Here is a 12984-nt window from a genome sequence, read left to right as displayed (position 1 = left end):
AGTTAAAGTCCCCTTCCCGCGCCAAGGGCAGTGCCCATTTCTGGCGCATAGGGTGGTGCCCATCTCTGTTTCGTTAGCCCTGGGCCACACACAACGCAAACACTACAGCAGGGGGCTAGTCTACTGGTAGTGGTGTGTGTTCAACTTCCATACTCTTTCCCGAATGCTGAGTGCTAAGCAGAGAAAGCAGCATGTACCATTTTTATGGTATGACTCGGCCGGGGATCGAACTCACGACCTTCCGAATGCAAGGCGAACACTCTACCCACTAGGCCATTGCACCGGCTTAGACGTTAGACTAGCCTACTAAAGTAGAGGTGCCACCATGGTTGACATAAAGCCTAAATGGCCGATTACTCTTAGATTTTTACATGACTGTTACACGCTGGTGTTTCTTAATGATAATTTTTTTCGAAACATGTTTCCTAGATTTCTGTATGCAAGATCTCGTAGTGGTGGGGAAAATAAAGGTATAAGACAAAACTTGGTCTGCTGGATTGATTTTTATTCAGTTGATATCTTTGTAAGCTTACAATGAGCTTTTTCATCTAAGGTTCGAAGGTTAAGAAATTTCTCTACCGCCCAAAAATCGTTACGGACCATGTCCGTTAGCTAAGGAGTTCAAATTCCAACTGTCATCGCTCTTATTATCTGTTCACCACCGGAAAGACTAAATGTCGTATTGAGGTCACTATTATTATTACAATCCTTGTGAGTTAGCCCTGCCAATTGTTGCTGTCGGCCACGGTATGTAAGCTCCTTGCAATTCACCCCTTTCTGAGGAGAGAGAGCAGTCGATCCACTCAATAATAGTACCAATTCCGGTCCGTCGACTACTGTTCATTATTCCTAAAGAAGAAGGGCAGGCGGTCATCCTTCAGTTGAAACGTCTTACCTGTTAACGTTACCAATCAGCATCTTTCCCTCCCTCGAGCGATACAATGTTCATGGACAAGACCACAGTTGTTATTGCTCTGAATACACACACACACACAGACAACATGGAGCCAAAACTATGCCTACATTTGTATTGGAGATAAATAACAGTTTTGAACAGATAATGAAAGGAAGTGTCTTTCCAAGTCAGTTCTGAAGAAGTCTGCAATAACTTTTTTTCAGTTTATTGACTCTGTAGTAAAACACATTAAACTTCTACAGTCTTAGATTCACATTAACCAGTACAGGACGGCACACAATCTGACTAAGAAGACTTAACTGATACTAGTGTTGTATAAAAACAAAATCACTAAAAATATATGGCAAATTCACAAATCAAATTCTCTTGTAACACTTTATGAACTGAACAAAAATGTTATATACATAACTCTTATAGAACACACATAACTAGACTGCACAGGGTTTTAAGCTCCTATTCTGTGTGGTCTACTAAAAAATTGCGTATCAAATACACAGCATGGTAAGACTCATAAATCATTAAATGGAACATAAACAATATGTGCAATAAATTGTACAACGACAACATCTGGGCTATAATAGTATTATGTACACTTATAGAAAATACAGTACTGCAGTGGTTCAAGTAAGGCCTACGTCACGTTTCCAAACCGGGGCCCAGCCGGGCAGCTTTAATCGGGAATGAAAAGTATGATATAAACTACACCAAACTACACAAGACGTAAAGAGAATAGTCGTGGGCATTATTTGTGTATATTTCTACGTATGCGTTTCTTTTTTACGTTTCCACGAACAGCCCGGTCGGGCTCCGGTTTGGAAAGGTGATGTTATCCTTACCAGTTCCAATCTACGATCATTGTTCTAGGTAAAAAGCGAATGAACTCTGAGTTTGATTTCACTATTTGCCCCACGGGTTGGGCGGTGGGTAGGCGGGGTCGTTGTTGTAGGGTGACGACCCCAGGGGAGGCGATGCCACGCTGGGTTGGGCGGGGGGTGGCAGGTAGGGTGGCGGCCCCGGGGCTGGGGGTGAGCCGTATGCAGGCGGGCCCTGGGGCGGTCCGTAGCCGTATCCTCCCGGCTGGGTGTACACCGTCTGGCTACTCGTCGTGTAAGCAACGGTGGTAGGTTGGGTCGGCACCTGCAACACATCGGAGGTAAAGATTCACTGATGATAACATTGTTCTCAACACTGTCCATTAGAATGTGTTACACTGAGTGGGTTTAAATGTCCTATAGCCTACAGCAACGCCCCTTTATCTGCCAATCAAAAATGATTCTCTTCTTCTTTTGATCACCACGGTGCAAACCTACATTTTATTAGAAGAGTATTTGGTTGTTTTGGGGGTGTCCCAACGAGGACCATGTTTTTTTTTTGTTAAGAATGTCCATAGCATATAGTGGCCATCTATGATAAACAGAAGCATGCTCTAGATCAATGGAAGTTTGTCGATAATTGCTCCGCTACATAATTGTGGTGGATCCAAACCTGAGATAAAGAATTCCACTCTTTATGGAGGTGAACTATTTTTAAAATATTGCGGTTATTTTCAAATATTGTACCGTCCATGGACTTGATATCCCTAAATATCCTCTTCTTAAAAACAACGGACTTAGGTTACCCCCTGGATAAAGGTGAACTAGCGTTACTCACCACGATGCTGGTCCGTGTGGTGTTGTTACTCCGGCAGCAGCAGAAGTAGGAAGCCACCACGATGAAGACAATGAAACTGATCACTCCGAAGACGATCCCGATGATCGTCCCGACACTCGGAGTCCAATACCAAGCTACGAAAAAATCATAATACAACCACTTAGTGCGCATCACATAAAATACTTATCTATGAACTTGAAGATATCAAATATAAGATTTATTTGAATCTGGTAGAGGACAATGGAAAGTCGCACACCGAATCTAGATGGCATGCCGGCTGATGTAAGCAGAGAGCTTAATAGTTACTCATTGGCTCATGCTGTTTAACGCAGTGGGAAATAATAACCTATTTGTCAGAAAACAAGCCCTAGTAATGCAAAGATGTGCTCCTGTCTGAAAAGAGAGAGACATACACACACAGACAAACACACACACACACACACACACACACACACAGGGAAAGAGACACAGACACAAACGCTAGCAAAAATAAAAACTCCATGAAATTTCATGGAGGAAATGAAAGAAAAGTACTCACTGGTATAGCTCCAGTTATAGCTACATCCTGCCAAGGAAGTTTCATCCGAGTTATCGCGACAATCGTCGTCGCCATCACACTTGTAACGGTTGGGGACGCACCTCAGGTTGGTACACGTGTACTCGTCCCACTCACACGGCCAAGCTGTGAAGGAGCAGATCAGACCGTGTAAGGTATCTAGTTATTATGTATATCGTTATGTGTAATATTGTAGAAGTGATGGCAAGCTAACCACTTTGGCTGTTGTTTGGAGTCAATTGCAAGAAGTAACACCGACTTTTAACTAAAGAGGCTACGTTGAGACCGCTGAGCTTCGACATATGGCTCAAAGAATTTTAAAAAATGAAGAAGAAGAACTGATATGTGCTCTTTTGTCTGTAAAATCATACTTTTATATCTTGCATTATTTCCTATAATGTTGGTCATTAGGTCGGTCACATAAATCCAGTTCTAGTCACTCAGAGGTCACCGTCTGTTAAAAATGGTACACCTGATACGTACTCATACCGTGATTGAAAACAGAACTCAAATCTCCAAACTTGTGAATCAGATATAAATATCGAAACCACTTTCTATAGCATAGCCTATAACTCTCCATGTAGCACGGATTAAACTAGAAATTACACTCTTTCTTTCTTGCGTCACACAAAAGTGTCAATTACAACATGTCAAACCATTCGCCATTTTGCCTCCTGGGGGATCTAGTCTGACCACTTTTGTACAACTATCTCATCATGACATCTCGACTTGAAATGTCACACGATATTGAAATGTGTAACGTTACATATTCTTCAACATAGTAAGGACGTTTTATAACGTCTTTGAACATACTGCGGAAGGCCTTCACACACACTCGGTAATTTGATAGGCCCAGACCATAGCAGAGCTACTGCAACTCACATCATCCACACGAAGGAAACTGTCCTACTTTACTTACCTGCGACTGTTGTCGTTTGCGTCAGGAGCAGGACAATCCCAACCAGAAAGGCTCCTTTCCCGACCATATTTCGACAGATTTAGCTTGAGTTTTCCTCAGAAATCGTGGATTTGTTAGGAATTCAGCAACAAGAACGTGACAAAGCAATCTTCTACGTACTTTCTTGTTTACACAGTAAATCTACACTATCTGAAAGAGAATGCCGTACGCTTTGTGACGCGGCGTTGGTATGGCAACGTCATGCATATGGCAGCCATCTTGGTCTAGTGCCAAAAGGCAATGGCATATTATTTACCTTGGTGTATTATTACAGCTAGTATAGTAGGTACTCAAGCTGAATAATGCGGCTGTTTACATGCTCAAGGCACCCCTTCCAACACGGGACCTCCCCCTACTCCGCGTGTTTAGTCATCTGTTAAACCTTCCTGATAACTTGGATTTCATAATGAAGACTTTTTTTTTTTGCCAAATTCTTTTTTATTCGCTCGCTCGCATCAGTTTTGGGGTTTCCATACGATGTTATCCATATAATTACATGGCACTTGCCCGGCCCGCGCACCTTAGTTCTTGTTTCCGATGAAATTCCTACTGTTTGTCGAACTAGAAGTATCGAATTAGATATCATATGAAGATTAAGATTCAGTACAAAACAGTCGGTGCTTTTCGTCATCATGTACGTTTGTAAAACCAGTTTCAGTTCAGTCCACCGCGTCATTTTTACTTTAAACACCACGCACAACTATTTCAATGTGACTTTCCATACCTTGCCTTACATATACATAATTTCACGACCACCGGCAACATGTACCGGAAACTTAATCATATTTCCGTTATCAAATTATAAATTGAATAGTATCGGTGCTCATTGCACAAAGGTGTGACAATAACAAATGATATAACACATGATGCCAATAATAAAAAAAACGGACATATCTAAAATACAATTGATAAGTGATAACAAACTGTCTTATTGATGAAACTAAAAGTTTGGGAAAATTTTCTGTTGAATGAATTTTCTAACGATACAGTAAGGTTTGGTGATGGTGCCCTTGCTCGCAGTTGTGCATCAGACTCTTTGCCCACGGTACTGTCGGGTAGAATACACCACAGCCGGCGACTTTGGAAAGAAGATAAAAATAACATAAAACATAACATAACATGAACACAAAAATACATAATAAAGGAGAAAAAGACATTTCATTTAAGCGTTGTATTGTGTTATAAGCAGAGAGAGAGACAGAGAGAGGTCACTCACCTTGCTACTTTGACTATCATCATGTCTGCGAAAACAAGTGAAGTAAGCTAGAGCAGTGGCGAAGAAGATCACGACAATTATCACTCCCACTATGATTCCGACAATCTTGCCCGCACTGAGATGGGAGTTACTTCCATCTAAAAAAACAACAACAGACAGTCGGGAAGTTGACGAAAAGGCCTTTGAGACATTTCTAGTACCTGTACACTATTTTCAATTACGGTAGTCCAATATGGAGAGGGATGGGATATACATAGCATGAACCTGTTAGATATTTGGCAAAATACAGGGCGTGGATAAATGTTTTCCTTCAGCATTTAATTTGTTCTGTGTATTTGTAAATGTCAAGCGTCAAATCTCTGCACGTAAAAGAACCCATCACACTTATCGAGAGGTGCAGGAGTAGTGTGCCTGGCTATAACGGAAGGCGTGGTGAAGCCGCACCACACCATTCTACAAGCAGAGGTTGGGTCACGGAGTTGGTACTTGGTCGGGAATTTTACCGCTCGCTCCCCTGAGGATAGCCTGACTAAAATCGCGCTCCTAGCGACCGGCCTTACAGTTGCCACCATCTCGAGGAGGGGGTCATTAACCCCATCCGGCCAGAGATTGTGTCAACACAGGCTCCCCTGTGGAGAGTGAGTACGTAAAAATCCCGGCCTCTACCATCCCGGTGATCCAACCTCTGCTTGGAGAATAGCAACACACTACTATAAATTAGTATAATGGAAAACCGTCATACTTCGTTGTCAAGTCGACCGGAAATTTAAGAAGACATCGTTAGCGAGATATCAGATTCAGATTCAGATTCAGCTTTATTCCTGGATGACTTGGCATGTATATACACATGAAATACGTCATCAGTCACAGAATCAACTTTAAAACATTAATACATTTACAACATTTAAAATTAGACAGCAATCGGATTAAGAAAATATACATGACAGAATCAACATTCTTTACCGATCATCTAGCACTTTCGTACAGCAATCGTACAGAGCGGGGTGCAAATGACATCTCATGTCGCTTCGTTTTACTTCTAGATGCCCTGTATCGGGCTTCCCGACGAAGACTGTACGAACTGTCCTGAGGTGAAGTAAAGAACTCCCTCAGCGGAGAGCTACTGTCCCGCAGTGTATCTTGTAGAGTCTTCAGCGTCGCTGCGTCCCGTCTGTCTGATAGTGAGGGCAGAGAGTCAGATGGGATACCAATGATTCTAAGACAGCGCCTCTGCATGGCTTCTAGCTTGTCTGACAGGTGTTTCGGCAGTCCTTCCTACACCGGACTGGCATACTCCAGTAAGGGGCGTAGGAATGTTAGGTAAATCTGGAGCAAGACATCAGTAGGGAGACCAGCCTTCTTTGCAGCTGCAAGGTAATACACACGTGGCCGGGACTTCGTCAACATGAAATGAACGTGTTCATCCCAGGTAAGGTTGGCAGTGATGTGTACTCCAAGTAGTTTGAAAGACGTAGTCCTCTGAATCACATGTCCGGATATTGTCGGATGAGGAGGGACAGGAATGTTTACCTCCTTCCTTGCGCTGATAACCATGTCCATTGTCTTTTTCCCGTTTACCTCGAGAGAGTAGTCCTCCCCCCATTCAACAATGGAGTCAAGTGCCTTCTGCGTTTGACCAGGAAGTGACGCCATTAGCATTTCAGAGGTTGTCAGATCGTCCGCATATTTGACAGGAACAATCGGACTTGACCGGACGTTCCTCTACACTACTGTAACAAGCCGCTAGGGGACCCAAAATCTAATTATTTCAAGGTCTCATCAAGACCTATTCACATACCAAATATCAACACAATCCATTCAGTCCTTCTGGAGTAGTATGTCCGCAAACATACATACAGACACACATTCAGAAAAGGAAAGAAATGAATAAATAAATACACAAACACACAAAAAACGCTACCGAAAACAAAACCTTCTGGTAATCAAGAAAATAATCTTACTCGTGCAGCCGGTCTCATCTGAACCGTCTCCGCAGTGATCGTGCATGTCGCAGGTTAGGTCCGCGGAGATACAGCGGGCATTACTGCACGGGAACTCCGCCGAACTGCAGGGACCTAAATACGCAATATCATTAAGCATTGGTAAAGAATTTGAATTATTTAGTATCAAACTTGTAGCTAAAATGACGAGAACTTTACAACCAAAGACACTAGAACTTTTCAAAGTGACCTTCCAGTTCCCCTCTCACTTAAGTATATATAATCGTATATGGTAGAGATTGTCGTCTGGCAGAATTAGATCATTATCGGTCGGAGTCTCTTTTGACATTAACTCTCATCATATATCAGGATCGGATGATGGATATACACACTCGGTAATCGTCAGTAAACGGGACTATATGGTTTTGTCCCATATATGCAAATTAAAAGCAGATCATTTTAATTCGATACTCGAGTGACGTGGATCAAATCAAGTTAAAAACTAGAGTTCGGCGACCTCATACCTCCATGAATATTTAAAGCTTTTGTTAATTTCATGCAAATGACTTAACATTAACATGATTTATGCATGATGTTGTTCATCATTGAATAACGTACAGTACACATGTCACAAATAAAATTCCCAATTCAAATCATTAATCATTAAGTTGTTTTGCAATTTTTGCATAAATTATGCAAATAAGCTCCTCATTTGCATATTTGATATCTGCATATGTTCCACGGATTATAATTAACAAGGGTTACATTTATCGAAGTCCAGTTATTGCAAACAATGGAATTATACAATTTCCTCATTAATTATGCAAATTAAGTCCTTATTTGTATAAAATGCATATCATTATGAACATCTTTGCCAAAGCTACCTGTATACCTAAAATGCAGGCAATCCGCCGTTCCTTTCTGCAGTTATCCTCTTTGGAGTGTCTTGAGAAAAACGCCCCTGCAGTTCCACAATTGAATGTTAGGGGACTGAAACTTGCCCCACTTTGTCATGACGCTAAAAGCTATCTACCACCCAAATGTCACGACCATATCACGTACGGGACAAGAGATACATTGAAAAAACTGCTATGATAGAATATTCTCATTAATTATGCAAACGTACTCCAATTTTGCATAATTAGTATTTTATCTTGTACAACATTGTTCAAGGTACCTACATACCAAAAATCGTGAAAATCCGGTCTTCCCTTCTTGAGTTTCCTCGTCAGAAGTTTTTGACAAAAATGCCCCTGCTATCCCCAAACTAGACGCTAGGGGGCCCAAACTTATGTCATTTTTTTCCTGAGCATAAGAGCTATCTAATACTACAAAATCGTGACCATAGCATGTTTAGAACACCGAGATAGCAAAACCGGAAGTTGCGCTGCAGTACCAAGGTCACATACCAGGGGGCCCAAAATTGACCTTGACCTTCGTCTTCCCAACCCCTACCCACATACCAGTTATCATCGTAGTCCATCAACAGGTTCTCAAGTTATGCTGACCACAAATATGCGGACACACAGACACACACACAGACACACACACAGACACACACACAGACACACTCAAAACTATACCTCCATTTTTTCATGGAGGTAATTACAACTATCTTTTAAGGGAATATTTCTGAATTTAGAGACTGTGTTCCGAATCTCTACCAGAAGAATTGCCGATCACGCCTAATCGCGATCTTTGTAACAATAGAAGATTGATCACAACTTACTCGTGTTATACTCAGCATAGGTGATGTTAAACCCAGACCCTTTCGGAGAGCTACTGCTGTCGGAGACGAAGTGTAACGTCAGTTTGTTGGTAGAGGAGAAATACCCTCCTTCCTCCGTGGTGAAGGCAATTTGCGACGTGCCGCAAATTGGGCTGCCCAACAACTCGAAAAGTGCGACGCTCCTGCCGCGATATATGGAGAGACTGTCTCCATTACAATTAATTCTGTTGAGAAAATAAAAGAACAATTGCTGAAATAAACTAACAAGTAAACGAAAAATAAAACCACAATAGTGAAATATATATGGAAAAATAAGAAGCTCTATTATTACTAGAATTTATCTTCGGGTAAGTATTTGTTGTAAGTAAAGGCAAAGGTTTTCATAAAGATACTACATGCACTACCACTACCACCACTGCTGTCCGTCAGTCATCATGAATTCAGATTAAAACAATTATCATAAAAGTAAATCATTAAAGAGTGTAGGTTTAAGCAATGATATTGTTTGGAAAATTGATATCATGAAATAGCAAGTCTTACGACATCGTGTGAACTGTGACGTGGATGTAGTTGCCAGAGTGCGCGGACAGGGTAAGCTGACAGTCCGTCCCCCCGGAGTACTGGTCCTCAGGCTGGGACACAAGCACGCCTCCTCCCGCCACCGGCAACACTTCACCGCAGTGGTCCGTCATATACTCTGAAAACACCGTAAAAGTCAAATGACCATCGGCCGTTTAAACAAAAGAATTTCAACCTCAGTGTAAATCCTAGAAAGCAGTTGAAAAATGAGCAAATATATGCCATAGCATAGCCATAGACAGTCTGAGTGCAAAAAAATATGGGTAAACTAGAGTTCGGCGACCTCATACCTCCATGAAAATTTAGAGCTTTCGTAAATTTCATGCAATTGACTAAGACATTAACATAATTTATGCATGGTGTCGTTCATCATTGACAAACGTACACATTTCATAATTATAAAATTCCCATTATTAATCATAAAGCGGTTTTGCAATTTTTACTTAAATTATGCAAATAAGTTCCTCATTACCATATTTGGTATCTGCTTATATTCCACCTATCATAATTAACATGTGTTACATTTATTGAAGTCCAGTTATTGCAAACAATGGAATTATACAATTTCCTCATTAATTATGCAAATTAAGTCCTCATTTGCATAACATGTATATCATTATGAACATCTTTGCCTAAGGTACCCGCATGCCTAATATGATGCCAATCCGTCAATCCTTTCTGCAGTTATCCTCTTTGGAGTGTCTTGACAAAAACGCCCCTGCAGTTCCCAAATTAAATGTTAGGGGGCTGAAACTTGCCCCACTTTGTCATGACACTAAAAGATATCTACCACCCAAATTTCAAGACCATATCACGTCCAAGACAAGAGATACATAGAAAAAACTGCTATGTGTCAATGTTGTCATTAATTATGCAAATTTGCTCCTATTTTGCATAATTAGTATTTCATTTTGTACAACATTGTCTGAGGTACCTACATATCAAAAATCATGAAAATCCGTTGTTCCCTTCTTGAGTTATCCTCTTCAGAAGTTTTTGACAAAAATGCCCCTGCTATCCCAAAACTAGACGCTAGGGGGCCCAAACTTATGTCACTTCTTCCTGAGCACAAGAGCTATCTAATACTCAAAAATCGTGACCATAGCATGTTCAGAACACCAAAATAGCAAAACCGGAAGTTGCGCTGCAGTACCAAGGGGAGCCGCTAGGGGACCCAAAATCTAATCATTTCCAGCTTTCATCACACCCTACCAACACACCAAGTATGAAACCAATCCACCCAACCGTTCTTGAGTTATTTTGTTTACACACACACACAGACACACACACACACAAACACAGGGTAAAATATAACCTCCATTCCATTACATTTCATGGAGGTAATAAATGTAGGAAAACGGATACTATACTAGTGTCATAGAACACCAAAGTCAAATTCATAAAAGACAAAGAGGACGATGCGCAAGAGCAAAAATTAAGACTCTATCATTCGGTTTACCATACTCTGACCTTCATGAACACGTAAATTCTAAAATGAAAACTTTTTATGCTAAACGTTTTTTTTTTTACAAGTTCGCACTACTAGTTTTGGGTGTCCAGAGAACATGTCATCCTTATAATCAAATCAACGTGTCAGTATCATCTGAAAGATAACTGTCTCAAAGACGTTATTCATTTTTTGTAGAGAACACGGTGTCTAATATCTTCCATTTAGAAGTAACGTTATGTCTATTTCAGGAATGGGGCAAAAGCTTATACATTGCAGTATGCAACATGCTTTGAAGGGAGTCAAATGTGACGGGAGTTGAAAGTTGCTGAAGGGACAGGATGTGAAATGGGGTCATTTGGCATTTGTTGCATGTGACCTGTGCGTGTTATGTGTATCAAGATCGTATTGAACATTGCCCAACTTGTCATAATATTGCGTTACAATGACAATGACGTTTATTGCATATTATAAATATACTTTGAAATAATGATGAAGTTTATTTGCAAGTTCTTGCCCGAGGGCTAATTGCAACATGAAGCATACAGAAGATATAGTAAACATACATAAGTAATTTGGTATAGATAACAATGTTGACAAGTGTAAACAAGTGACTATTCTAGCAATGATATTGACTGCTGAGAGCTACAATCTACGCATTTGGGGTTTGACTTCTTTTCTGGAAGCAGTGGAAGACGAAGTACCCCACTTTTTCTATGATGAGTGGGTTATGTGACGTCAACAGCTTTATAGTTTTGTTTTCGTCGGTAAGCGTTTCGAAATTTTTGTGTGTTTTGCAAACCTCTTCAAATAACTCCTTTCTTTCCTGGTCATTGGAGAGGCAGTTAGAAAAATAATGTATTTCGTCTTCCACCGGTTTTGCAATACAATGGTTGCAGGTTCTTTCGCCCACAGGTAATAATAGTCCATGAACGACATATAAATATTGGCCAGCTGAGTGTATTGCGTACATGTATTTGCATTTTGGCCTAAATTACAAAATGTATGTTTCAATTAGTTAATAGCATTACGAGTGTTCGCTCTATGGTGAAAATCTACAAACTAGCAGCGAGTGTCAGCGTGTTCATTTCTAAACCTGTCATGGTGAAAAGGAAATAATCTTCTAAAATTGTAGGTAGCGTAAAGGTCCTTCATTACCTTCTTACGACTTTAAATTTGCTCCCGACCACTCCCTTGGCGCTAGGTTGGCAGTAGCCTCGAATTATTGTATCTCCGGTCGCACTGAAGAATATGACTTTCCTGACTTTGATTTTGCCAAAATTCATTGTCGACTGGCACACTTTCAGACCAATGTCTTGTAAGTTTGTCACCTAGCCGACGGCCAACCATGAAAGCACTGTCTGCAGAAGATTAGGAGGCCACGGTTGACAATGGCTGAGACAGTGGCATACATGAATGCTTGCTACGAGAATGATACACAAATATTAACTCACCTACAGCCAGCGATGTCGTAACCCAAACGCAGAAGACAAAAATGGCGGGCGTTTTCCACTTCATGTTGGCTTCTTGTAGCCACCACAAGGTTTTGGGTACAGTGGGAGGAAGTGGATTAAAAGTCACCACTAGCGGAAGTCATGGGCATGTGACAAGGGAAGATACTAACATGAAGGGGGGGTGGGGTCTTGATTTTAATGTTACCCGTTACTTTTGCAGTATTCTGCTTTCCAACAAGAAATTGTATACAGCATTTACTGAACTAATAAAAAATTTAAAGCATTGTTATTGTAGCTTTTCTGCTTTCATAGTCTGATATATCGACTTGATGTAAATCTGGGCTGGTTATGAATAGATTATACCATTATACCTATATCTATATCAATTTTGCCTGTATCTAATAGTACATTAACAATACATGGTGTTGGCACTAGATAGGGTAATAATCTCCAAGCAGATGCTGAAGGGAGCTAATGTCACAGAAAAGGGTAGCTAAGAAAATGTCACAATTTAGACTCCCAACATCTGCTTGGAGACT

At 40.8% G+C, this 12984-nt stretch overlaps 2 protein-coding genes across 3 annotated transcripts; both read right to left on the bottom strand.

Annotated features, from left to right (window-relative positions):
- Positions 1–1014: 1014 nt before the first annotated feature.
- Positions 1015–4249, bottom strand: LOC118427659 (cysteine and tyrosine-rich protein 1-like). The gene is made up of 4 exons (XM_035837551.1): positions 4042–4249; positions 3105–3248; positions 2567–2700; positions 1015–2053 (listed from the first exon to the last, which is right to left on the bottom strand). The coding sequence occupies exons 1-4, from the start codon at positions 4106–4108 to the stop codon at positions 1814–1816; spliced, it is 585 nt and encodes a 194-aa protein (XP_035693444.1). The 5' UTR covers positions 4109–4249; the 3' UTR covers positions 1015–1813.
- Positions 4250–4325: 76 nt separating this feature from the next.
- LOC118427652 (low-density lipoprotein receptor-related protein 12-like) lies at positions 4326–12899 on the bottom strand. 2 transcript variants are annotated; one of them, XM_035837545.1, is made up of 6 exons: positions 12446–12899; positions 9506–9662; positions 8966–9189; positions 7258–7371; positions 5297–5433; positions 4326–5158 (listed from the first exon to the last, which is right to left on the bottom strand). In XM_035837545.1, exons 1-6 carry the CDS (start codon positions 12507–12509, stop codon positions 5108–5110), a joined length of 747 nt encoding a protein of 248 aa, XP_035693438.1. In that variant the 5' UTR covers positions 12510–12899; the 3' UTR covers positions 4326–5107. The 2 variants fall into 2 exon arrangements, with proteins under 2 accessions (XP_035693438.1, XP_035693439.1); XM_035837546.1 differs by having other exon boundaries at positions 12450–12550.
- Between the last annotated feature and the right edge of the window lie 85 nt (positions 12900–12984).

Source organism: Branchiostoma floridae, chromosome 12 (genome assembly GCF_000003815.2).
Source record: "Branchiostoma floridae strain S238N-H82 chromosome 12, Bfl_VNyyK, whole genome shotgun sequence".
NCBI lineage: Eukaryota > Metazoa > Chordata > Leptocardii > Amphioxiformes > Branchiostomatidae > Branchiostoma > Branchiostoma floridae.
The sequence above is the reverse complement of the archived record's forward strand: the minus strand, read 5'-3'. Positions and strand labels throughout refer to the sequence as shown.